Below are 27,065 nucleotides of genomic sequence, written 5' to 3'. Positions count from 1 at the left end.
AATAATAACACAATACAAATTAAACCCCAAACCAGGTGCATCCCCTTAAGCGCTCGCATCGACAAATGGCAGGAAAGGAATAAAAATTTAAAATGACTGCTGCTGATGCCATGCTGCGTAAAGCTAAAGAAAACGTTTTCATTAAAGATTTCTTCCCATCGTTAAATCAGTATTGCAATGTATTGCCTAAGGTCTCTTAAGTTTTCTGGTAGAATTCCTACTTCCTATGTTACAAGATAGTTGTACTAAACACTTTTAGACCGGATTGCAACTTCCTTATTCTTTTTTTTGCAAGAATTCTATGAAATGCTTGTATAATCAGGAGAGGTAAGGTTGGCCCATTCCTCTGCTGAGTTGCGTCCCTTAGACAAACTTGACACATGTCAGCGTAGGTTCGAATCCCTGCTCAGCTTAATTGTGTCTCTAGGTTTGTCTGCACGACACACGTACTTAAGGGTTTCATCAGCGTGATCTACGGGGAGACCAGTATCACCTTGGTCATCCTTTATGTTTAGTTTTCACGCCATGATATGATGACATAGTGTTCACAGTGGTCTCAATCACTCACTCACTGTTGACGAAACATACAGTATATTCAATTAACTTCATCAAGGTACTGAATAGCTGAGGTTATGCATATGCATTGCATGGCTTTACATATTCAAATGAAGATAAGCACATAGATACCTTGTTTACAAGAGCCAATAATCAGTCAAATGTTTCTAGTTTATGTTAAATATTGCTCTTTTCAGGTACCCTAACTGTATTTTTCTGAGCCTGGACGATCAGCATGGACTTGGTTTTGAGACGACCCCACATCTTCCAGAACGGAGTTATGCCAGGAAAACAGTTGGGTATCTGTTTGCAATAGCCCATGGCGCAAAAGTCATTTACGAAACTGATGATGACAACCGTCCTCTTGATTTACTGAAACAGTTTGTTCTGGATCCAACAATGTGGGGTCTCATGTATAAAGGAGAAAGGCTCTTCAACCCTTACCGCCATTTTGGACAGCCAACACTTTGGCCACGAGGTTACCCACTTGGTTCCGTGGGAGAAAATGTCACTCAAGAGTATGAGCTGAATCACTGGAAAACCCCATCCATACAGCAAGGTGTTGTGAATGGTGATCCGGATATGGATGCCATTTTCAGACTGACCCGGAAACAAACCCTTTCGCAACTCAATGTGACATTCGATGACATGGCTCCACCAGCAATTGTTCCAGCTGGAGTGTTCTCTCCCTTTAACTCCCAGAATACCCTTTTCCTCTATGATGCATTGTGGGCCCTCTTGATTCCAACAACAACCACGTTCCGTGTTTGTGACATCTGGAGAGGTTACTGGGCTCAGAGACTTCTCTGGGAGATGGGAGGAAACTTAGGGTTCTTTCCACCAAATGCTTTCCAGAAGAGGAACTCACACTCCTACCTCAGTGATGCAAAGGACGAAAAAGATCTCTATTTCCAAACAGAGAGCCTTGTAGAATTCTTGTCCAAGTGGAGATGCAAAGCAGAGAAGTCCTTTTTTGCCTGTGTAATACAACTCTCAAAAGTAATGGCGGAAAATAATTTTTGGAAGGAAGGTGATGCAATCCTGGTTTCAATGTGGATAAAAGATCTCATCTCAGTAGGCTATAAAGAACCTAAAAGAGTTCCACTTGAGTCTCTACATAACAAAACCTTTCCGATTTCAAATAAGAGGATTCCCCATCAAACAAAGAAAGCAGGAGAAATGTCCAGCGTTCTTTTCTGGCCAGCAGAACAAAGTCCTCCTTTGACATATCCCCCAGAAATACGAAAGGCATCTGTTATGTCACATTTAAGCAAACTTAAATCATATTGCAAGAATTACCATTACAATATCTCAGTATTTCAAACTTTCACAACCGCTCACACCTTCCCCAACATTCTACTCATTGTTGTCTTTAACTTCCCCTTCTACCAAAACCTGAATTTCCTGGAGACTATTTATGGCATTCATTTTCGGAATATCGTATACTGCGGCCCAAGGAAGAACAGTTTTGATGAATATGCAAAGCTCCTCACAAACCCAGTGTCCTTCATTGAAGTCGGCACGGGTAATGGTTGGTTTGCCCACAACTGCCTGACTCAGGCAATGAAAATGAATTATAATGTGGATGGTTATCTCTACATCGGCGACGATACACTGCTGAATGTGTGGAACATGCACAAGCTTCCATTTGACAAGCTGTGGTTCATTAATGCCAGTCTTCTACAACAATCAAAGAATTATAACTGGCATTGGTTCAAAACGCCTGTCGGTTTGAAAATGTATAAAGCTGCTATGAATGCATCAGACGTTTTAAACAAACGTCGCCTTGAGAGTTTTCTGCAGATGCTGGCAAGGAATACCAAAGTGGCCGATGGATTCTTTCATGCACCTTCAGACATTGCTTATGTTCCAAGAAAAGCTAAAGATGATGTGATATATTTTATGGAACATTTTTCGAAATTCAACCTGTTTGTTGAAATAACTATACCTACTGTTTTTGCTGGTATTGAAAAGTGGGAAAATGTTTACAAGATACAAGGAAACTATTTGTGGTATGATGGAAAAAGAAAACATATAGCCAAATATTTCAATAAAAATCACATATTTCTACATCCAGTGAAAATGTCAGCTATAATGAAGAAAAGTGAAACACGACGGTTTTTGTGTGGGACTTATTTACCTTTGACAATCGGAGCTTCTCCGAAGGAATGAACGAAACATTGCATTTGTAATTTTCTAAGGAACTTGGTGACACCTACGATGCACCTTTCAATATGAACATACATATTCTGTCTCGGGTTTGATTGCTCGTTGGGGGATGAACTTGATGTGCAAAATGTGGTGATCGAATATTGAAGTGTCTGTCCGTACATACGGAGCTTGTGTTGCAGACTAATTGGAAATGTGTACTATGCTAGCTCTACTATGAAGCAGTCTTGGACAGCCTGACTCATCTAGGTCACATAAATTCGTGATATTCCATTAATACATGTCATTTTGTTTTAACATTCTCAAAATAAACCGTTTAGAAAAGATTGGTAGTGCAGACACTGTGGTAGATTAATGGAAAACACAATTTGTATCTAAGTAAGATGGGTCGTGGATTGGTAAATGACCTTGACCTGTGGAAAATGTAGCAAACCTCATTATACTTCAGTATGGCACTGTCCGACTTCCGATCTCTTTGGGCGAGTGAGATTAGTTTTGAGCCGCTTTTTAGCAATATTTCAGCAATAAACATTGTACCCATGTCGGGTATCGAACCCGGGTCTTTGGCGTAATGAGCGAACACCTTAACCACTAGGCCTCCACACCGCTAGCGGTTTTCTTTGTGTCCTTGGAGTGATGAATAAGGCCTGAATGTAAGTAGCAAAACCAAAAACTGTTTTAGTTCTTGTTAAAAAACGAAACAATATACATTTTGTACATCATTTTTCATTGGGTAAAAGCTGAGCATCCATATTTTAAGACTTTAATGGGAACAGGGTCTAGAGTTATGGTTAACAAATCCCATGCCAACGTGTGTGGTACCTGTAGGCGAATTGATCATCTAACTGCGATATGATCATCTGACACCCCATAGGACACTAAGTATCCTCATTTTCAAGCATCTCCGGGGACAATTAATTTCTTGTCCTGAATCCCCATTTAAACTACTCAGAATATCAGATGTTTCATCTTCAGATCAGTAGATAGCTAACAAGGGACGATGGGGTGGCCTAGTGGTTAAAGCGTTCTCACGTAACGACCCGGGTTCGATTACCTATATAGGTAGAATATGTGGAATATTGTTAAAAAACATAGCACAAAAAAACCCCAACCCCCACAGGTTTATTTGATTACTGATTTGATAACTGTTTCCGTACATTGACAGCAAGGTTCAATTCCCAAATGGGCGGTTGTGTAGCCTCATGGTTAAAGTGTTCGCTTGTCAAGCCGAAGACCCAGTTCGATTCCCCACATGTGTACTGTGTGTGAGTCAAATTTCTGGAGTCTCCACAGTGATGTTGCTAGAATATTGTTATGTGGCGTTACGACATACTCACAAACTCAGTTCCCAAGTGGAACTCGCGTAAATTTGTTACATAGTTTGTGAAATACTCTCGCTAAACTTGGAAAATGATTTCGAACATATTCATACAAACATTTAAATTATGGTGTGTTTTGGGCAACATTTCATTATGTATTTTAATAGAATACGCATCTGATTTCACCCTAGGCGGGTGGCAATGCGAGGGTGAGACCACACGCGCTATTTATAGATATTAGCTATAATGATGGCGTTATTTGTAAACGTTTGACGTTTCATCATTTGTGCAAGACTCCCAGCTAGCACACAGCGTTTTCGCAACGTTGTGGGAAGTTTGCAGTTTGGGAACGTCATGTCACAATCACGTTGCAAATTTACGTTGAAGTAACGTTGTGCTTTGGGCAATGCTTTCTTATAGCTTGGTGTCACCATAGTTTTCTTTAAAACTTATCAATTTTTTTCTTCACTATTCGGCTGCAGCTTCGGAAAACATTCGGCCAAAACAACATACAAATGGGCGAATAAACAGTGTAGTCAGTTTCTGCTTTGTTTCTTATTTAGTGTTCACTACTGGGAAAACTATTCAACTGTTAACGTTAAACAGAACGTAAGACAAGGTACACTAGAATCAAATAACTTTAACCTTTTGGCGGCGTACAAATGACGTATCATAACGTCAGGCCACAACGTGGTTACAATGTAAATGAGAGTCCAAGGAAAAACGTTGTAACAACGAAAGCATAACGTTGGGATAACGTGAAATCGTTTGTTGGGTTCCTCTTTTCAAGTTTGCACTCTTTTTGTGGGGCAGTTATTTGTTGGTTGTTTGAATAGCAACCAATGTCTATTTGCAGTACTAACTAACCCATTCTTGTTTGCGCTAAATGTCTCATCTAATGGAATTACATTTTATTCAGTATATACCGTTCGGGTAAAGGTGGTATTTCACAATAAAATATTTTATTAATTTGTTTTTATTATTATTATTATTATTCTTTTGGGGTTTCTTCACTGCGCAGTCAGAAATATTTTCTAGCAGTCATGACAATAAAATGTTTTTATAATAAAATATTTTTATTTCAGGATTGTTTGTTATTTATCACCGCTCCAAGCAATTCACCAATTCCAACTTATTTCAAACGCAAAGCCAACAGCCAAAGACGAATCAGACACCATGTACATTCAAAAGGTTTTAATATTTCTCTCATGCTCTGTTTAGTTCTCTGATTAAAATAAATCAACTTTATCCAACAGTGAACCAAACCATTCACTCGTTATCATATTCATAACTATGGTATACGTAGTCAAGCATAGTTATGCATTCTCCATGTTGGAGGACGATAATTGTAGCGCTAGGATAGCTTTATGAGACGGGCCCCTGGACCAGTGATTAACAGCTTTGAGATCAGTCTACGCATCTGGGATGCGATGACCACCCGACCACGTAAGTCACCTCTTACGACAAACATGGGTTACTGAAGATCAGATCTAACCCGGATCTTCACAGGTTATCAGCACAAACACATATGAACCTGAACCCGTACCCGTATAGTGACTTACAACATCATGGACAAAACAGTAGAGAGAGATAAGTTTGCACTTCACTGAAATCAAACGAAGTAAGGGTTATTGGAAGTTTAACAACTCTCTATTTATTTACATGATCCTGAATATATAAAACCAGTAAAAAATATAATACACGAAACGTGATGAATGCAAGAACCCGAAGGTTGGGGACTCTCGGATCAACTTTTATGGGAAATGATATTATGTATGGTTAGGGAAAAATGCTATATTCTTGTAATAATAAAAAGTAGAGTAAGTGACAATACAGGAAATTTGACGGGTGATAAGCAAATCCAGGAATTGTTGAATCCAGTTGTTGTGGCCCCTAGTTTGACAATCATCCTCTTGCCACATGAAGGTCGGACCTGTACTTATGGATGACCAAACGTCCTTTTGCAGTGACATCTTTCATTCAGAATAAATAATGTCTTGCCGTCAGTGGACTGCCGAACGTCTAGACCTGAACCTCCTCAGGAAGCACCTAATTAAAATCTGCACGATTTGAAAACTGCTTTGCACCAAGGATGGTGCCAACCTCCTCGACCGAAGCGGTATATGTGACGTTAAGTAGAGGCTGTTATGAGATTTACTGCCTGACATTTTCCGGTTACAAATAAATGTCTCACCTCATACAACATTGTCTGCTCGTATCTCTTATGGGTATCATTTTGAACCAAAACTGATTTGTGTATTGTGTCATTTCTTCGATTACAACTTTCTTCGTTATGGCTTCTTAATGTCAAAACATGATCCTACCTGGAAACATGCAGCTTTACCAAGGTACTGTGCGGGCACGGGACATTAGCGGAAACATACAACTGTAAAAATTACTGGGTGCCATGTTTTCCCCAGGTGGGTGAGAGAGTTTAGTTTTTCTCCGCACTATGCAATATTCCCGCTATATGGTGGCGGTCTGTAAATAATCTAGTCAGGATGCATCAGCATCGATACCAAGCAGGGGCGGATAAGACCTTTTTAAAAAAGTGCACACTCTTGTGGCTAGGGGTTCTGTGGTTAAATTTTAATGGTCATTGCATATCTTTCCTAACAAGGTGTGCGCGATGTGGATGATGAGGAAGTATAGGTAACTTCAGTTTTATTGAGGGGTGGGGGCGGGCACTCCTCTGGATCCACCTATGTCCTCTTCCAATGAAATTGTGTTTGTTGTTTAGCACCACACTCAGCAACGTTACAGCCACATGAAGGCAGTCTGAACCAAACAATCTGGTGACTGAGATCATCAGCATCAACCAATGCAAGTTGGATATAATGGCATGCATTAACCAGGTAAGCAAGACTGACCGCCTGTTAGTCAGAGCACGGGTAGCTGCATCCTTGACAATCTCCACTATACCCTGGATGCATCTATGGCAGAATAATTTTATTACCTCCTTTTGTTGGCTCCCCATTCTCAAAGTAGCCAATCAGCTAAGCCGCTATTACAATCAAGCTTGCCTGTGTCAACAAAGATAGCAGTTGCAGCGGCCAAGGTTTCTTCACAGTGGGGGAATTCATACTGACAAACTCACAGGTACAAAACTTTAAAAAAATAATATATGCAATAACTCCTCCTACCTTGTCATCGTTCAAGCTGCGAAGTTTAACCCATAGATAATTCAAGAAGCGAAAGTGAGTTGCTCAACTTCCCAGCTGAATCACCTGATTGGACAAAAAGCCATCAAAGGGAGGTAATAACATTATCTGTCTGAGCGACATATGCATCCAGGGTATAGTGGAGAGTTATATATGGAGGTATATATGCTGGAGATTATTGAGGATGGGGCTGCTGAAGACCGTTTCTAACAGTGTCTTCACAGTGCTCTTTGGAATGTCATCAATTACAGACATACACATCAGTTACAACACACACAACATATATTATGTAAATGTTTTATTACCAGTATCAAGTCTGTGGATATACAAGGCATATTCTGTCTATTAGCACTTGCAATCAGTTTATACAATCACAAGCATGGTCTTTATATCATGAACATGGCCTACAGTGAGTACAGATATAACCTTCATGATTAACAAAATATAATCTGTTTTTGTAAGTTATTGCAGACTATTGGAAATAGCACCAGTGGTTTTAATTTGAATCATAAATATTAACAGACTTAAGAGTTTAAAGAGATTCAAAACTCAATCTTTCAAATGAAGGAGCAGGAATGTAACATTTGTATAGAAAATGAATACACCATACTTCAATTACTGGTCCCCTGATATTTCACTTGCAACAAGTTCGAACACTCTGTTGGAGAAGCTCAATGGCAGTATGGCGGTAATGCCAAATCCTTACTACATGGAAGCTCACTACATTTCTGTAGAACGTGACTCACAAAATGGACGGCAAGTGGAATGTGAACACACCAATCGCTAAATCTTTTAAACAATGATCAAAAATGACTTCTTGCAAGAAAAAGATCGTACTATCTAAAGGGGCTGGATAGTAAACCAGGACTCGGTTTATTGATTTCCTGATTCAGTGGGTGTCTGTGGAAAAGATAGAGAGTAAAGGTAGTAAGATTTGCATGTTGATGTGTGTGTACACACAAGCCAAGGGAAGGCACTCTGATGTCCTGGGTATTGGGACACAAATATATCACAGAGGTATGTAGCTGGCGCTATCTTGCTCTATTATGCTCAGTGGACATTCACATCCCGAACTGTCAGCTGTAATACTAATAGCACTTTGTGAAGGATAAAGCAAACATGCTTCTGTTCCTGAATGTCAACAAGTAAATGTCTCTATCTCAAGTTCCATTCTATGTTGTGATGTTTTTCTGGAATGGTTGCAATTTGACAAAAGTTTTTAAAATGTTTCAGCCACAAAATGTGATGGAATGAGATTATTAACGTTATCATGAAAGGAATGTTCCCACTTTTGACTTACAACATTAATGTATTTGTATCAAAATATGATAAATGACAATGGTAAAGTAGTGGCTGTTTGTAAAATGTATGCAAGAATTAACTATGAGACTTGTCAATAACATGATCGATGATTCAGTTCATATGAACACATAACTCACAACATCAATAAAATTTCATTATTTCAACATCTCATTAAAAAACTATGCATCAAACTTAACTATTTGTCTAATAGGTCACTAACGCTGACAACATGCAAAGCTGGAAGAGATAGATATTGGAAGAAGCAATAGACCGCATAATATACAGGCTGTGTCCATGTTAACAACAGAATTTCCAAAATGATACAATCACAACCAATATGTCATGATAACAACGAGCCCAGCAAACTAGTCCTCGTGATAACCTTAAGGTGATGATCATTTTTTAAATTGGAAGGAAGAATTCAATGGAGTTGTAATTGAGTGAAATATTTTGACAGAATTAGCCTCTCTCACTTCAGTTTTGGCATGTTCCTTAGTTAGAAAAATAAGATGAATGAAGAAGTCAAGACTAGTTTGCTGGGGTTTGATGAAGTTATAGTACTGAAACCGTCATGGCTGGTTTAACATAATTAGAACTCTGATACACATTAAATAATATATAACAGACTATGTATAAATACCTATATGTAAACATAGAAACCTACTTCCTACTGGACCTCGGCCAGATCTTACAGAGACATGAGTCGAAGACAGTACAGTCGCCTTCTGGAGTATCCGTGACCTATATACATATTAGTCTACTAATGTAAAGGTTGTTCTCAGCCCGTCTGTGGCCTTCAGTGTTCCATACTATGTCCTGCACAAGAGTTAATCCTCTGTAACAACCCTGATATACAATTGTACAAAAACACAAAAGTATTGTATTTGATTCCTGGAAGATGCTCTGAACATAGTACAAATTCTGAGACATTTCCAAATCGGACATTTTGCCTCTCCTGTATGTCCTGTGGGACTGTACAGCATTAACGCAGGTGAAGTCTTCCTGGGACATTCCACACTGAATCAATTTCAGTGTTCCAGTACAAACCTGATGATACTGTCTTTGTAGCATGCGTTAAGAATCTGCAGTGTTCCTCTGCATGTAGCAGATACTTTGTATTTCAATACAAATTATGACAGAACCTGAATTGTCATCTTGCCAATATAGGAAGTGCTACCGATGGTGAAGGTATAATGTTGAGTGTGGGATACCAGTGTAGCGCACTTGGTGTTGCTAATCCTGGTAACTTAGACCCGGTCTTTCTTCAGGTCTTTATGATCTTTGTGGTCCTTGTCTTTCTTCTTCTTCAGGAAGCCGAACACGCTGTGACTCTTCCTCTTCTCCTTCTCTGAGTGACTGTCATCAAAGTGTCCAGCTGGCTCGGACATCGGACGTCCACCTGCGGCTCCTGGGTGTCTGGGTCGATACTGAAGACAGAGAGAAAGAGATGTCAGATTATCAAAGTGTTTCAGAGAAAAATGAACGTCTTTGAATGAGTGTGATGATTTGATATGGTTTGACCTATTTCTACCAGTATATTCTATCATCTTGGATTCAGTAACAGCTGCCCCCGACATTTTAAGTATATTTCAACATTGACAGTACCCCACTATTAAGAAAAGTTAACGATGGCCCTGCAGGTACTACAGATCTTGGTCCTGTAGATCTAGGTACAGTGGATACTACTACCACAGTGTATCAAGATACTGTATCTCCCCAAGTATCAGGTCTTTATGATCTTTGTGGTCCTTGTCTTTCTTCTTCTTAAGGAAGCCGAACACGCTGTGATATGGTATCTCCCCAAGTATCAAGATACTGTATCTCCCCAAGTATCAAGATACTGTATCTCCCCAAGTATCAAGATACTGTATCTCCCCAAGTATCAAGATATGGTATCTCCCCAAGTATCATGATGCTGCATCTCCCCAAGTATCAAGATATGGTATCTCTTCAAGTATCAAAATGCTCTATCTCCCCAAGTATCAAGATACTGTATCTCCCCAAGTATCAAGATATGGTATCTCCCCAAGTATCAAGATACTGTATCTCCTCAAGTATCAAGATGCTGCATCTCCCCAAGTATCAAGATACTGTATCTCCCCAAGTATCAAAATATGGTATCTCCTCAAGTATCAAGATGCTGCATCTCCCCAAGTATCAAGATACTGTATCTCCCCAAGTATCAAGATGCTGCATCTCCCCAAGTATCAAGATACTGTATCTCCCCAAGTATCAAAATATGGTATCTCCTCAAGTATCAAGATGCTGCATCTCCCCAAGTATCAAGATGCTGCATCTCCCCAAGTATCAAGATGCTGCATCTCCCCAAGTATCAAGATACTGTATCTCCCCAAGTATCAAAATATGGTATCTCCTCAAGTATCAAGATGCTGCATCTCCCCAAGTATCAAGATACTGTATCTCCCCAAGTATCAAGATATGGTATCTCCCCAAGTATCATGATACTGTATCTCCCCAAGTATCAAGATATGGTATCCCCCCAAGTATCAAGATGCTGCATCTCCCCAAGTATCAAGATACTGTATCTCCCCAAGTATCAAAATATGGTATCTCCTCAAGTATCAAGATATTGCATCTCCCCAAGTCACAACCCCAGCATGATAGAAGAAAAATGAATAAGTCCATCAATATCCAGAAACTAATTAAATGGTGACAATAATTGCAACTTACGTGAACTTCATCATCATCATGATCTGAAAAGAGAAACAGGATGGCTACAACTTCACAAACACACATCACCAGGGAAAAACTATATGGCTACATGCCAAAGGCATTCAGTTCACAACTAGTCAACCTTGTTTATCTATTTGCGTTTTCTCACATTATAAATATATAGCTAGCTCACAGCTAGTCTGCAATGTCAAATTTGCATCAGTGAAACTGATTCTTAATAGTACATGTATTATGTGACTCAGTAACACACTACATAATAGTTAAAAGTTCATGTGAAATTCACCAAATTACTAATAGGTGACATGTTCTATGTATCTAACTGCTGCTTTTAAAGATATAGTTGGAAAATATTGTATCACATGTGTTGAATCATCCACAGGGGTTCGAATCACTACTTGGACAATAATTAATAAAAATAATACTCTAGATTCATGCAATTATATATTGTTTTCTGTATGTTATATATACATAGACACACACACACGTGTTTGAAATTTGAACGAATTTTGTGAAGAAATAAAGATTTTTAAAAATTCTTCCACACAAGCAATATCATAACGGAAAACACCAGATATGGGTTTCACACAATCAGCATGAGCAGTGAACGCTGAGACCACTAGGTTACATCTCTAGCCCTTGTTACATAAAATACACAAGGTGTGACACTGATCACAACCTGATCACAGCCAGACTATTTTAACTTGCAGTTCTATCAAAACTTGTGTATATAATGTAATGAGAGCAGCGATGGAATTTTCTAGACTTTATTTCTTAACCGATTTTGTCCAAATTTGAAATATATGTTACTCATAAAATATAAAAATATAAGATTGCAAAAAATCTACATTTTGATTTGTAAAAATCACTGTCAAAACACTGTTAGAACCCACGTGGACTCGTTGCGCTAAACATACCATGTCCCTCATGATTACCATTTGATCCCATTGGGGCATAAACTCCGCCAGCGACGTAAGTTCTGTCATCATCTGACAAGGTAAATTTAAGATATTTCAGTAAGTGATTCATATCTGTCTGTCAGTTAACAACATGTTCAACAGCAATATTCTAGCTATCAGACAATGATGGCTAACTAAATGAGACAAGGACAGAGAAGAGTGATTGTCATCAAGAAAAGTCAGCAAGTTTGAGCACCCTATCATCAGTGGACTCTTAAAACAAGCATGATTTGTTAAAGTCCACTGTAAGCTATTCTACATGGGTAACACTTCCAATATCTATCAAGGTCATCGATGGTTTGATACTGTCAACTGTTCAGTTAGCTTCTATGAGTGCATCTACTGATGAAATTGTCATCACCGGACTTCCCTAAACTTCAAAATGTCTCCCTGTTTACCACAGATTTCGAAGAAAATCTACGCAGCATCACTGTTATGATTCATTTCCTCCAGCAAGGTGCCACATAGACATAACTACCCACCTGATCTGTTGCTGGCTGTACTCCCTGTCCGAACATGCGTCACAAAATCATCTCCTACTTCGGAACCAGAGCTGGCTTCAATGACTGCCGACATGCGTTTGTAGTCACCACTGGCGTTGTTGTCGACCCGGCTTTGTTTGGGAGGGGGACTCTGCTCCCTCTGAGGGCTCTCTGACCCCGAGAAGGGCGTGAATTGATCGCTTGGCTCCAGAGCTGTCACAAACAAACAACCCAAGCTCAGTACAGCAGGCACATGTTATGAATCAGTCTGTGTCTCAGTGAACTTATGTTTTAACACTTTGAAAACATTTGCTCAAAAATTTTTTATATGAACAGAAATAAAAAAGAATTTTTAACTTAAAATTTCAACAGAAAATAAAACTAACAGAAGCTATAAGTGTGGTCCAAAATGCACACATAAAAAGCTTAATTGCAAGACATTATGAAGTGGAGAACATTACAGATCACAATGCATAATCATTTCTACAAACTCTGATCAACAACTGGATTAAATAAACGCAAGTCAAATCATGGATCACTTTTATAAGATAGCTCATATTGACAAGCAAATTCTTAAAAGGCCACCAGAGACAAAATTAATTTAGAATTCAAAATTTGAATTAATTTTAAAGCTTATGACATTCTAATTCATTTGTAAAAATTACATGAAATCCATGATTCTGACACCATCACCATCATTCTCAAAATCATAAACCAAATACATGGCCATGCGAAGACAGAACCAGTTTAAAACACTGAAAATAAATACTGATTACACTGAAACTTGGTAAATGTTTTCTAAACATGCAAAATATCATCAACCAAATATCATCATCATCATCAATATATATTCAATAAGGCCAAGACTACTAGCTATCATCTACACATTTGGCATTTTGTTCTACTTCGAGCTGTCAGCAAAGCATTAAGCTATGATTCTAATAAGAAAAGTGAAAATGCAACTCAAAAGTATCAAAATAAGGATCTAAAGAAATGACTAGACAATACTGATTGGTAGAGGCCTGTGAAATATGTCTAATGTTTTACTTTGATTGAGGGGATATCAGTGATCTGGCTAATGTTTCACACTGATGGCATGTCAGTGATCTGGCTAATGTTTCACACTGATGGCATGTCAGGGATGTGGCTAATGTTTCACACTGATGGCATGTCAGGGATATGGCTAATGTTTCACACTGACGGTATTTCAGGAATACGGCTAATGTTTCACACTGATGGCATGTCAGTGATCTGGCTAATGTTTCACACTGATGGCATGTCAGGGATGTGGCTAATGTTTCACACTGATGGCATGTCAGGGATATGGCTAATGTTTCACACTGACGGTATTTCAGGAATATGGCTAATGTTTCACACTGAAGGCATATCAGTGATATGGCTAATGTTTCACACTGAAGGCATGTCAGGAATATGGCTAATGTTTTACACTGAGGGGGATGTCAGATATATGACTAGTGTTTCACACTGATGGCATTTCAGGAATATGGCTAATGTTTAACACCGACTGAGGAGATGTCAGGGATATGAGGGATATGGCTAACGTTTTACACTGAGGGGGACGTCAGCTATATGTCTAACGTCAGGGATGTGGCCACACTGTAATCAGTACATGACATGAGCCTCTGCCAATAAGCATTGTCCATCACAGTTGAACTATAATGAAATTAAAACAAAGCAACACAGAGAACTTGAGGTCACTGTCTGAAGGTCCTGGTGGGTTGCGTGTTCAAGCAGGGGAACAGGGTCAATGAGCCAATCAGCCAAAATCAGAAACTCAACAAATCAATTTTGTCAAAATAACACCAACCACTGCAACAGCATGCAAATAAACAAGTGAAGAAAAGGGAGGTGATGATATTTAGATCTGTACTGAGAACATCAGCTGAATCTTAACCAAGGATACTCAAGTGGTTTCTAAATAACCCACAACCACAACAGTAGGTGTCATGGTGGTGCCGGAGGGAGGTGGGCGACGTGGAAGGTTGTGCTGTCATGTGGTAGGTCATGTGATGTGTCATGTGAGCTGGCAGCACACATCAAAACAAAGACGTAGAAAGCTGTCGCCAGAACAACTGACTGTGTTAGGATAGAACAGGAAACTGAATGACCTCTCCCAATGTCTAGGTCTAGACGTCACATAGCAAGCCAAACTCAGCATCCATAATGCCCAAACGCAGGTATGCAACAAATAAGTGTTTCACCTTGATCACTATTCTCATCCATTTCTGATGCACTTATATGTGTAATTTCCAGAGTGTCAAACATAGGGGGCTCCTCTGGAATGTGGAACAAAGGGAAGTAGTTCATAGGAAAATAGCACCAATGGCAGCCTCGCCATCCAACAGGCAGACTCAAACTGGATTTGCATCAATGCAATTTGGGCTAACAGAAAAATCTATTTTTTTCTTAATAACTGAAAGAAAAATTAAATCTAAAAGACTCATATTCTACATTTTCTGCAAATACATTTACACTCAGAATCAGTATTTAACAACTTTACTCATATTTTTGGTTAAAGTTATCTAAGAACAGAAAAAACAGGTAAGGTCTTTAACACTTCTAAGAATGAGCTGAACGGACTACAAGATGAGTGTTATCTGTGCCTGAGGAAAACAAACACTGTGATGTATTAAGAGAACACTAAATTATTTGTACACTCACTAGGGGGCAGGTCTGAAAACATAAGGTATCACACATGATAGGTGTCATGAAAGTAGTATTTCAATACAAATCAGTTGTCTCCAGTCTACAACCTGGAATATATTCAGCATCAGTCAGATGTGATACATCATTTCTGAATGCTAGAGGTAAAACAAACACTGCCTAATCTAACAAAAATGTAAATGTTTCCGCAATGGGTAGCCCCGTTTTATGTCAACATTCATTCAAAGCCCTTCCAGTCACAAACACTACACCCACCATAAAGTACAATTCACCAGTTAAACATTCTCTCTTTCTTTTACTTATATGCTATGATGACAATTTCTAACAAATTAATCATAAAAAATTCATTAACTGCAATAACACTAGAAATGTTAAACTTGTAACAGGAAAGACAGTTTCATACATACTGTAAATGTACAGCCCTTGATATTACCAATGAATTCTTTAGCCCTTGGCAGCTGCTTTGCTTACCATTACGTGTATCACATTTTAAATGTTAACATTTTGTTATACTAATTAAACCCCTTCAGCTGTCAACTTCTGCTTTGCGTACAACTATATTTACCTGATCACAACCGTAATCAGAGCCGTTCAACCTATGAGATATAGTGCTTTCCTAACAATTATGTTTAACACAAATGTAAAAAAATTATATACATTGTTAGCTTCATTACTGCAATTGAACCTTTGGCAACTGATTTCCTAACAACTATCTATAACATATCCACAAAAATTATTAAATATTTGTAATCAAGACTGTTCAATCACCAGTAACTTAAATTCACTGACAACTGTCCATACCTGCATAATGCGATATCTTGGCCAACCAGGATGTCATCTCCTCTGTGCTTGTCGTCTCCAACAAGTATTCAGAGCCGTCGTGGAGGTGCAGACGCAATACGTTCTTCTTCTTTGTGTAGTCAGCTGCGACCTCACAGACAGCTTTGTGGATGTTGAGTGGAGGAGCTGCTGCCTGGCTTTCACTGTAGGCTGGAAACCAACACAGCCAGTCAGTCTGTGAGTGAGTGAGTGAGTTTAGTTTTATGCTGCACTCAGCAATATTACAGCTATATGGCGGCGGTCTGTAAATAATAGAGTCAGGACCAGACAATCCAGTGTTCAACAACATGAGCATCGATCTGCGCAAACGGGAACCGATGACGTGTCAACCAAATCAGCGAGCCTGACCACTTGATCCCGTTAGTCGCCTCTTACGACAAGCATAGTCGCCTTTTATGGCAAGCACAGGTTGCTGAATGCCTATTCTATCCCGGGACCTTCACCTTTTTATTTGGGCTTTTAGGCAGTAGCAGCAGCAGTGAATCGGATTCTGAAAGTAACTGACTTTATGTTGTCAAGTTAGTAAACCAAACTCGACAGCTTAAGACTGTAAAAACAATTCAAATAAAACATGAAATGATTGTTTTTTCCAGAAGAGTTATTTTCTGGGACAAGTTCTGCAACGAATCCATGTATGCATGTTTCGCATGAATGCAACACTAACAACATTCTCTGCTCCCCTATTTAATGAAGTTAACTCGACCAGCCGTTTGTGCCATTTGACCTCCCGGGTCATGCATATGTAGAGTAGCTCAGGTAAAGGCAATGACACTGAAATCACAATCCTACCTTCCTTATCCTTGAAAAAACACAACAGCTGTCCAAATAGCACAGTGTAAAAGTTTTTCCAGGACCGAATGGTTGCCTTCTTTCCTCCAACCTGCAGTTCCTGTTTTCGGTCCACGTACCCCTCCAGTTCCGCTGGAGGCAGGTCTGATGGGAGCTTGTACTTATCCTTAAAGCTTCGAGTCCGTCGCCGGATGTTAAAACTAGGAGTCCTCTTTGACTTCCTCTCATCCTTCACCTGCTCAGACCTCTTCTGCTTGGGACTGAGAGGTGGGGACATTGTGAGGGCCTCCTTCTTGGTGAATGTTGGTGAGGAAGGTGTCTCTCCTTCTGGCTCCTCCGTGTGATGCTCCACGTGATGCTGCATGGCCTCTGGGGGAGGAGCCATGGGCAGACTTGGAGCACTCTGCTCGTCACCACCATCTGCTTCATCCTGGCAGACACGATTCAGTGCATCATTCAGTTTCTGTTCCAGATTGTCATGATTGTCACTGCCATGATCTGAATCAATGGACGTTGAAAACTTGGGTGTCTCTCCTTGCTTAAACTCCATTGCCTTCTGAAGAGACACTGGAGACAGGGGTTGGTCTCCTCTCTGTTTGAAACTGATTGCACGACGCACATCATTTCGTTTAGCAATGTCTGGTTTGGTCACATTCTTGATGCTCTGAGAACGGCCAATGAGATTCTTCACTGTTGATCTGTCCAGCTTTTCATCTCTAGAAATACAAAGTAAATTTGGAAAAAAGCACACCAAAGACTTTAATATACATGTCAGAAGTATATCAGAGGTCATGTTAATACTCTGAACGTTTGACACAAAGTGAGCAAGAATGTCTTTATGCTGTTGTTAGTAATATTCCAGCAATACCAGAAATGGGCTTCACACAGATACCTAAGTGGGGAATCCAGCCTTTGAGGTGATGAGCGAACGCTTTAGCTACTTGGCTACCCAACTGCCCTGATACAAAGGAGATATCAGTGAACAGTTGACATTTGACTTCTTTCATAATCAATGCCACCCAGATCATAGTGAGTGAGTGTGTCTTTACGCCGCTTTTAGCAATATTCCAGCAGTATCTAGGTGGGGACACCAGAAATGGGCTTCACATATTTTACCCATTTGGGGAAGCGAATGTTTTGACCGCAAAGTGCACTTACTTTCCATCATCGTCATCACCTTCATCCTCACGCTGGCGACGCAACAATACTTCCCGATTACGTCTCTGTTCTTCCTCTCGTCGTCGCTCCTGAAATAGGGCACAGATGTTGTCTCAGGTCACAGTTCGACACACAACCTCACAAGATGAACATCGCAAAAACACTTTTTCGATACAAATTCGAAATACAATTCAATTTTTAAACGGCTTTAATCTTTTATTTACAGGAGTAGCAGTGTATCAAACGTTTTTGAATTGTTGCTGTTTTCTATCATCACAGCAAAGATGGTTGTTCCCCATAACCACCTCTAAACATATTTCTTCAAAATACACGCCTATGATACATTACGTAATTTTTCACTTGCTGAACTGTACTACCTTAACCTTATTTCTCATTCAAAAGCACAAAAAATCCTCACCAAATTATAAATACTGGATGAAACTTTTTACCTCTTTGTTAGTTTCCATGGTAACTCCATTTCTAGTAGTTGACAAACAAAATTAATTTCAAAGCAAGCACTAGTTGCACATAAAAGCAAAAGACCAAAAATATTGGAATGAAAGAATGAAACAAATCAAGAATGATTCACACGACATGGACAAGGTGATCACGTGACTGATCATGTGATTGACAAAACAAATACCACCTGTGACAAGGTCAAGGTCAAGAAAAAGCTGACACTTTAAGCAAAGTGGACTATCAAACAATGACTTGAAATTGAGCATGAACACACACTAATTAGCACACACTAATTACAAAAGGGATCACACATCCTGTGAAGATAAGACCCCCCCTCCCTCCTCCTCAGTATCATATCTGTTGACAGGGTCCACATCTTTATGTTAAACGTCACAAGCTACACAGCTGATCATCTTATATGTGTAACAACAAATGTTAGGATATATCCATTGCTTCATAATTAATAGATTAAGTGATTACTCATTCCCCTGACATACTGAGAAAAAAAACCCAATCTGATAAGTAATGTTCATCATCTATGTAATGATGGAAAACAAACCTAAATGATGAACTATGGAAAATAATATGGATATATGAAAATATGTGACAAGCATCTTACACGAAAGAAAATGATCACTTGTAGAAAACAGATTGAAATGATACCAGCTAATCTTACCTACATCTATACTGAATGTACATGACCTAGTGTAAGTGAACTTGGAGCCTGAAGTACCAAATGAAATAGTCTGTCTGGGACCTAACTCAACCACTGGTTTAAATCAAGAAGTCATCCCGTAGTGACTGCCAAGAAATCTTTCTGTTAATGTACGTCTCTGACAAAAACCAGCATGAGTTAACTTGGATGCATTATATTAGGGCATTATTGTTTGTGGGTTTGGGTTTGTTGTTTAACACTGCACTCAGCAATATTCCAGCTATATGGCGGCAGTCTGTAAATAATCAAGTCTGGACGCATGATCAACACCTTGAACATCAATGTACGCAACTGCATGTGTGGACCTAGTCAGTCATACAGCCTGACCACGATGTCAACGTAGTCGCCTCCTACAACTACCATGGGTTACTGAAGATCAATTCTAACACAGATTATCACAGCTCTATCTGTTTTGGCTTGCTTCACACAGCCATCCAATGTGACATACCTAACAGCTATCACTCCCAGCTGTTTTCTACAGTGATCATTTTTCCCGTGTACTCCCCAGACACTCACTGCCTGTCGACCATGAACGAATAGACACCCCAGAGAGGAGAGAATTAAACGGGAGGCATGCGGTTAGTGAGACACATAGGAACGAGCATATACTACCAATCAACATTTGCACGTCAAAATTACACATACAGCTCTCTGTGTCTGCAAAAGAAAGGGGCACCACGTCATGGGAATGACCATGCCGATATAAGCACTGACATGCATAATACAATAAACATCTAAACATGCCCAATCCAGGAACAGATCGGTCACCCTATATTCACAACGTGAGTGAGTGGGTCATATTACTGCTCATTCCTGCAGTATAACTGCAGGTGTACAGAGATATATAACCAGTTTTACTTGTGTTGGCCTGAAGGACCACAGTAAGACCTGGTGATACTTGGCACACCCTAACCCAGTGTTAATCAGTGCAGACCTCACAAATGAACAATTATCACTTTCATCTATTCTTGTGATACATTTAAAACATGCAACATGATGAGAAATACTGGTTAGACTCTACATTCCAATCCTTGCTTTTACACAAAGATGGAGACATATTCAGATTAGTGGAAGGGTGCATCAACTCTCTACATGTGCAGTGCAGTAATTACTGACTAGGTTAATATAATCTACCATCACCTGTCATGTTAGTATGAAAGGACTAAAGCCTTGAATATCTTAATCTTTTTCTGCCACAACAATCCTTGGTTGTCTTTACCAATTCCAACATTCCATTTCTAAAGGTATGTTAGTGTGCAAGGATCATGGTATTTGAAAAATAAGCTAATGTAAAAGCTGAAAAGCCTGTCCCACATCGAACCCATTATATTCTTACACTAAGAATATGTCTTCCCTTTCCAAAAGCTTGTATAAAAAAAAAACAGAAGCAAGCCCCTTCACTACACATAAAGCTACTAATGCCATCATTGTATCCTTGTTATGAACTGGGCATTTTACACTCATTTAACTGATTTTTTCTTCAGGAAACAAAGTTGCATCTTTAACCAAATTACTGACTGAAAGTACATTCAGATTTGTTAAATATTGTTTCTATGACGATAAGCAATTTATAGTGCCTGACTCAACATGAAAGTTATTAGTTTCCTTGGTATACGAGAGCTCAGGTCATGTCCTTGACCTCTACTGACCTCAAGTATCCTGTCCTGTTCCTTTCGGCGGAGTTCATCGAGTCTGTCCTTTTCTCTGCGAGCCTCATCAGCAACCATCATCTGCTGTTCCATCAGCCTCTGTTTGGCAAATGCCTTCTCAATCTGTCAAAAATACCATGATTAATATCCATTTAAATGATTATATATCCACTCAGTGCATTTATCATAAAATCACATGTTCTAATCTTTTCAAATCTTTAATGCATTTTCTCCTTGGATACATGATAAAATATGAAAGAAAAATACCACATATATTTAGAACATTTTTCATTAGAACAATCAACTGCTGATGGTTGTGCAAACTGACTGACTGTTGTGCAAACTGACTGACTGTTGTGCAAACTGACTGACTGTTGTGCAAACTGACTGACTGTTGTGCAAACTGACTGACTGTTGTGCAAACTGACTGACTGTTGTGCAAACTGACTGACTGTTGTGCAAACTGACTGACTGTTGTGCAAACTGACTGACTGTTGTGCAAAGTCACAGCAGACATAGACATAAAGCATCAAAGATACAAACGATGTGACTGTTCCAGGAGGTGAAAAGTTAGTGGAATGTTTTAGGTAGATGCAAGTGCAATCAGATGCAAGTCTAATCACCTCAGTGCCGCGCATAAGAGCCATGAACTTCTCCTCCTGGGCATCGACAGTTTTCTCAAAGTCCGCATGACGTCTCAGAAGCTCCTCAACAGCAGATATGGAGTTGCCATAGTTCTTCTCCCGCAGCAATGGCTCCCTTAGGTTCATCCAGGCGTCCAGTTGCTCCATCTCATGGCGCAGACGCTATAGACATATTCAACCAATCAGTAGTGCTACAAAAATCTTTGCTCCCATTGTGAAATCGTGCAAATGTCGATCATGAAAGATCTACTTTGTAATTCAGGGAGTAAGCACATCACTCAGAATTTAACATACAGTGACTTGAACAAAGTAATGTTGGTAGTTACAGTGTCAAGAAGGATCTAAACCATCTGAAGGCACTTGAGATTTGAACCCATATTTTCAGAGTAAGGCAGCTTAGCTAGAGATCTGACCCACTCAGCCACCACAGCTTCCAGATGCTTAACTACGTTGGAAACTCTTGTTTCCACAAAGTCAGGCACTAGGGAAAGTGCAGTTGCTACAGATATCAAATCATCATGAGTGAGTGAGTTTAGTTTTACGGTACTTTTAGCAATATTCCGGCAATATCGCAGCAGGGAACACCCCAAATCATTATGAAAGTTGCCTTGAATACATACCTGGGCTTCCAGGTTCTGTTCATGCAACAACTGCCTGTGTTCCAGTGTGCGCAACAGACCATCATGAGATTCTTTCAACTGATTGATCTTCTCCTGGATCTGGAAACATCATAGGACACATCAACATCAACAATTAGATTGAAAATGTAACTGTTATCAGCTTACCAGGAGAAAGGTAGTCTATCTTGTTTAAGAACACCCTGTTATTCCAATCAATGACATACCTCATCAGACAAGAAGTGTCCTTTGCTGATAAGATGTTTGCCCGTCTCCTCAAACTTGACGAAGGCCTCCTCCTGACTGTCCACCTCAGCCTTGTGCTCCTTGTATCGGGCCACCATGGCTTCAGCAGACGGCAAGTCCCGAGCCAACTCGTCTGCAGTGAGGATGGCCATCATCTCGCTGATCCAAGCCCTGTCATGAGTACAGTAAGGAGATAAATACTGAGTAAGAGTCTGAGGGTGGGTGTCTGTGGCATCCAGTCCAGGGCCAGCCCACTCAGATACCATGCTAAAGTTCAACAAGAGTGAGTGAGTGAGTGAGTGAGTGAGTGAGTTTAGTTTTACGTCGCACTTAGCAATATTCCAGCTATATGGCGACGGTCTGTAAATAATCAGGTCTGGACCAGACAATCCAGTGATCAACAACATGAGCATCGATCTGTGCAATGGGGAACCGATGACATGTGTCAACCAAGTCAGCTAGTCTGACCACCCGATCCCGTTAGTCGCCTCTTACGACAAGCATAGTTCAACAAGAACATCCAATTCAGACACAGTATGGTGATGTGGTCATTGTGTTATTCTCTTATGCCAAGAGTGAGGTTGTGAAATAGGTACATAATTTATAGGTAATAAATAGGTAACAACATTTAGCATCACGGGACCTGAGACTGAACAATTGTTCTGTCTCAAAATTTGAACATGCCAAAAGTATGAGTAGTGTTCCCATGGTAATGACACAATATCTGTCAGTTCACATACTGCAATCACTGATGCTGTGACAAGCATGGACTGGTGGCGACCTGGAGATATCTAGGACCATACACTCACGTGAGTTCCCTGTAGTCATTGAAGTACATCTGCAGCTGCTGTGCCTGCTGCAGCTTCTCCTTCCTCATTGTGGACTTCTCCACCAGAGAGTTCCAGGCTTGAACCATCTCCTCGTGCTTGGCGGCAACATGCTCCTGGGCATCTGGGTAATGGCCAAGAAGGCTCTCAGCCTCCTTTGTAATCGTCTCCACTTGCTCGCTAATGGCTGCCAAGTCTCTCTGCATATTGAGATTTCATGGTGAGATATTGAGGCAAAAAGAATCCTCAAAGCTTCATTATAAGTGGTAGCACTATTCAAGCACTTTTACAGTAATTCTTCACCCAAAGGTCTTATTCTCTTAGTATTCAATGCCTAAAGTACTAGTGAAATACTTGAAAGGAAGTTAAACCATTTGTAGCTGATACAATGCAGATGTCAGCTGAAGTAAGTATCTCCAGCTTTGTAATCCAAGCAGTGGTGCTGAAACAGGACTGCAAACTGAAGAATGTTACCAGAACAAAACCCCAGGTTGGAAACACAAATACTACTGGATACCCCAACATTTGTAATTAGAACACTCCTGAAACAAACCAATACTTGTCTCTCGGTTCATGCAGCAACTCACCTCCAAACCATCATGGCGACTAAGAAGCGCTTGGACACTCTCAAGGTCATGGCCATAGTCATCACTGCTGACCACTGTGTCCTTCTCCTGTATCCATTCCAGGGTGTCGTCAGCATCACGACCATACATGTGCACCTCCTTCGCTCCACTCAGGGCCTGGGGACATCACAATAAACAGGATTAGCACAGTCACGACAATGACATCTATTTCCAAATGTGAAACTGTGGAGTCTACTAAATCTTAGAATACCCCTTAAATGAAACAGTCTAACCAAATCTTTACTTGCTTCAATACATAACCTCAACCGTTACAAGCCTAAAGAGTGTATGATATCCCTCATTAACAAAACTGAAAATCTACAAGCTTTTACAATACCTTCAACATCAGACAGACAGAAATAGGATAGCAGAAAAGCAAACTATTCCTTTATGTAGAACCAACTACAAACACAAGTATTTATTAATCATTGTTGCAGTTTGTGTTGATCATCAGCAATGAAGACTGTAATGCTAATCCAGTAATAACGGGTTAGGATCTTTGACCCCAACAAGACGATACTGAGGACTGACTTGAGGGTTAATTGTTGCCCACTGAGGGTAAACTGATATCACTGCAACAAGCCAATAAGGAGATCTGTGATCTGACATTATGACTGACCTCCCTCCTGGCATCAGCAAGTTCTTTCAGTTCGGACCAGATTTGCCGGATTTCCTCCGCCCGTGTCTTGATCTTGGTGGACTCGAAATGATCGCTTGAAATCATGTTCTGTGCCATTGCTAATACTGAGTTAACCCTTTCCTCATTTGATGACAGTTCATGTACAAAGTCCTCAAATCGTTGTTGGAGTACCTTAAACACAGAACATCCTTGATTATAATTATGCCAACAGATAGTTTCTTTAATGTATACAAGTCATTTGCCCCAACTGATGCAACTGCGTTAGAAGATCAGACCTACCTCAATGTGTTCCAGGTCCTGACCGTAGTCCTCGGATGCTGCGACCACACACTTGTCGGAGATCCAGCTGGACACCTCATTGGCTTCATGGTAGAACTCAAACAGCCTCTTGCTGTCAATGAGCTTGGCCCGTCTCTGATTGACAAGGTCCTGGAGGCGGCTATGCTGCTGCTCAATGTCCGACTGGAGATGAAAATGTTTCAGATTTCAAATCTGATGGCTTAGGAAATGGGTAACATATACGTTTTTGTACTTTGGAAATTTTATAACTAATCCCAAGTCAGAAGACCTGAAATTATCACGGTTAGAACTGGTCTTCAGCAACCCATGCTTGTCATATGGGGTGACTGATGGGGTCTAGCTGTCCGACTCGCTGACTTGGTTGGCACATGTCATCGTCACCCAGTTGTGTGGGTTGATGTTCATGCTGTTGATCCCTGGATTCAGACTCAACTATGTACAGACCACCACCATATAGCTGAAATGTTGCTGTAAAATCTTACGTTAAACAACAAACAAACCCAAAAGCCACAGACTAGTCAAGTTGTGATCATTCTTGCTAAACTGAAGTATGAACTTGCAGACCTAATTATTTGGGACAGTCTGTTAAGATGCCAAGTTCAGAGAGTACTTTGAATGTCTCATTTACATGGTGATAGTGGAGCATTGCTGATCACCATGTTATCCAATCTACCACTAGATTGCTCCAAATTACAACATGACATTGACATCTGACTCACTTGTTTTTTCTTTATGTTAGCACTGTCGTAGTGTTCCTTCTCTGTGATTGTGCGACTAAGGGCAGACAACTCTCCAATGCTGTTGCTGAAGTTGTCAATGTCTCGCTCCAAGGCATCTAGTTTCTTCATCAGTGCCTGGAAAACAATTTATTCAAAAGAGTTTATAAACTATATTGTAACACAACACACTTAAAGTCAAAACAAATCAAAACATGAAGTTTGTATAGTGTACAAGAGGAAGATGTTTCCTTACGATCAATGTGCTCTTTCAGAAAAAATAAAAACAATGTATGAAAATGACCTTAAAATAGTTCTCTGCCTCTGTATGTACACAAGGCCATACTGGTAGATACAAACAGAACATTATGGACACAAAATGGAAACCGACCTGAACCTGGTCTCCATCGCGTCCGAGATCGGAGCTTGTCAGCTGTGGCAGCTTCTCATTCATCCATGCCTCAGCTTCTGCAACTTCAGTGTAAAACTGGAAAGGAAAACAATGCAAACATCACATAACTGTCATACATTCCATCATTAAATTTGTTTCCTGGATCAAAAGAAGTCCCAACCCGCACTATTTCTTCAAAAAGCCATTGACCGAGAATCTTTCTTTTATGCTTCTTAAAGACAAATATTCTTTTCTGGACTGGACTGCATGAAGGTAGCCTTAATAGCTACTGTTAATCGTATTCACCTTCTGTGCTTCTAGTGCTTCTTGTAGTTTGAGTTTCCTCGTTGTGGTAGTCTTCTTGAGCCGCTGCAGTTGGCCATGCAAGTCGTCGAGACGAGACTGGATATCCTGAGAGGCGAAGTGTTTGCTGCGAACCATCAACTGGGCTGCATTGGCTACAGACTCGATGAGAGGTTCGTGAGCCACAATCTCCGATTCTAAGGTCTAGGAAACGGAAGATAATCACAATGACGCCCTTGGTTTGCAGCAGATTCAAGTACTTAATTATCAAAACTAGTGACACTCATCTGGAACTTCCCCTAAACGTCCCTTTTGACTTTCAAGACATCATGATAACAGGACACCAGTTATTCTATTATCAGTACATTTTGGTCACTGAATTCTATAAAGACATACCAAACTGTAACCCTGAGAATCATAATGCTCTGTTTTAACATATGTGTAAAGAATAAGTTTCTACAAAATCTCACTTTCTTTAGGGTTCATTAGAACAATTAACCTTTCCAATCTATTCTGAATTCTTGTGAGACTTTATAGAGCTACTTGTGAAGCTGATACGTTGGCTTGTACTGGAGATCAGATATAAGACAACATATGAAACAAATTCTTTACAAGTGCTTGATGTTTATTAATTATTTGACAGGATAGTGAGCACATGATTATTGCTCAACTCCTCATCAAATTGCACATATTCACAGTGCGCTGTGATGAGTGACATGTAAAACACAGGTCATGCGGTGCTTAATGAATCATGTGATAAACACATTACAGGTGAATCCCCAACATCATGCAACATATTACTGTGGACTGTGACTCCTTTCC

General features: G+C 40.0%; 2 protein-coding genes across 10 annotated transcripts in view; one reads left to right on the top strand and one right to left on the bottom strand.

Moving 5' to 3' along the window:
• The first annotated feature begins 939 nt into the window (after positions 1–939).
• Positions 940–2,727, top strand: LOC137295321 (uncharacterized). Its single transcript, XM_067826637.1, has one exon. The coding sequence runs from the start codon at positions 955–957 to the stop codon at positions 2,725–2,727; it is 1,773 nt and encodes a 590-aa protein (XP_067682738.1). The 5' UTR covers positions 940–954.
• A 4,760-nt stretch (positions 2,728–7,487) lies between these two features.
• Positions 7,488–27,065, bottom strand: part of LOC137295449 (spectrin beta chain, non-erythrocytic 5-like) — a 133,208-nt gene continuing 113,630 nt past the window's right edge. For 4 of the 9 annotated variants that reach the window (XM_067826821.1, XM_067826822.1, XM_067826823.1 and 1 more), the window contains exons 65-85: positions 26,247–26,447; positions 25,941–26,036; positions 25,553–25,687; positions 24,813–24,995; positions 24,513–24,704; positions 23,855–24,010; positions 23,250–23,467; positions 22,422–22,611; positions 22,198–22,296; positions 21,557–21,739; positions 20,934–21,056; positions 19,930–19,941; positions 18,111–18,199; positions 16,953–17,668; positions 16,125–16,313; positions 15,321–15,332; positions 14,861–14,935; positions 12,639–12,851; positions 12,115–12,186; positions 11,198–11,220; positions 7,488–9,933 (exon numbers count right to left, since the gene is read on the bottom strand). In XM_067826821.1, coding sequence (XP_067682922.1) covers positions 9,754–9,933; positions 11,198–11,220; positions 12,115–12,186; positions 12,639–12,851; positions 14,861–14,935; positions 15,321–15,332; positions 16,125–16,313; positions 16,953–17,668; positions 18,111–18,199; positions 19,930–19,941; positions 20,934–21,056; positions 21,557–21,739; positions 22,198–22,296; positions 22,422–22,611; positions 23,250–23,467; positions 23,855–24,010; positions 24,513–24,704; positions 24,813–24,995; positions 25,553–25,687; positions 25,941–26,036; positions 26,247–26,447 — 3,357 coding nt within the window. In that variant the 3' untranslated portion in view covers positions 7,488–9,753. The remainder of the gene's footprint in view (positions 9,934–11,197; positions 11,221–12,114; positions 12,187–12,638; positions 12,852–14,860; positions 14,936–15,320; positions 15,333–16,124; positions 16,314–16,952; positions 17,669–18,110; positions 18,200–19,929; positions 19,942–20,933; positions 21,057–21,556; positions 21,740–22,197; positions 22,297–22,421; positions 22,612–23,249; positions 23,468–23,854; positions 24,011–24,512; positions 24,705–24,812; positions 24,996–25,552; positions 25,688–25,940; positions 26,037–26,246; positions 26,448–27,065) is intronic. The other 5 variants (XM_067826827.1, XM_067826826.1, XM_067826828.1 and 2 more) reach the window with 5 other exon arrangements.

This window comes from Haliotis asinina, chromosome 8 (genome assembly GCF_037392515.1).
Source record: "Haliotis asinina isolate JCU_RB_2024 chromosome 8, JCU_Hal_asi_v2, whole genome shotgun sequence".
Taxonomy (NCBI): domain Eukaryota; kingdom Metazoa; phylum Mollusca; class Gastropoda; order Lepetellida; family Haliotidae; genus Haliotis; species Haliotis asinina.
This window is presented reverse-complemented; position numbering and strand designations above follow the sequence as displayed.

Coding starts and splice junctions, on each gene's coding strand:
- LOC137295321 (XM_067826637.1), top strand. CDS start 955: ATGTGGGGTCTCATGTATAAAGGAGAAAGGCTCTTCAACCCTTACCGC.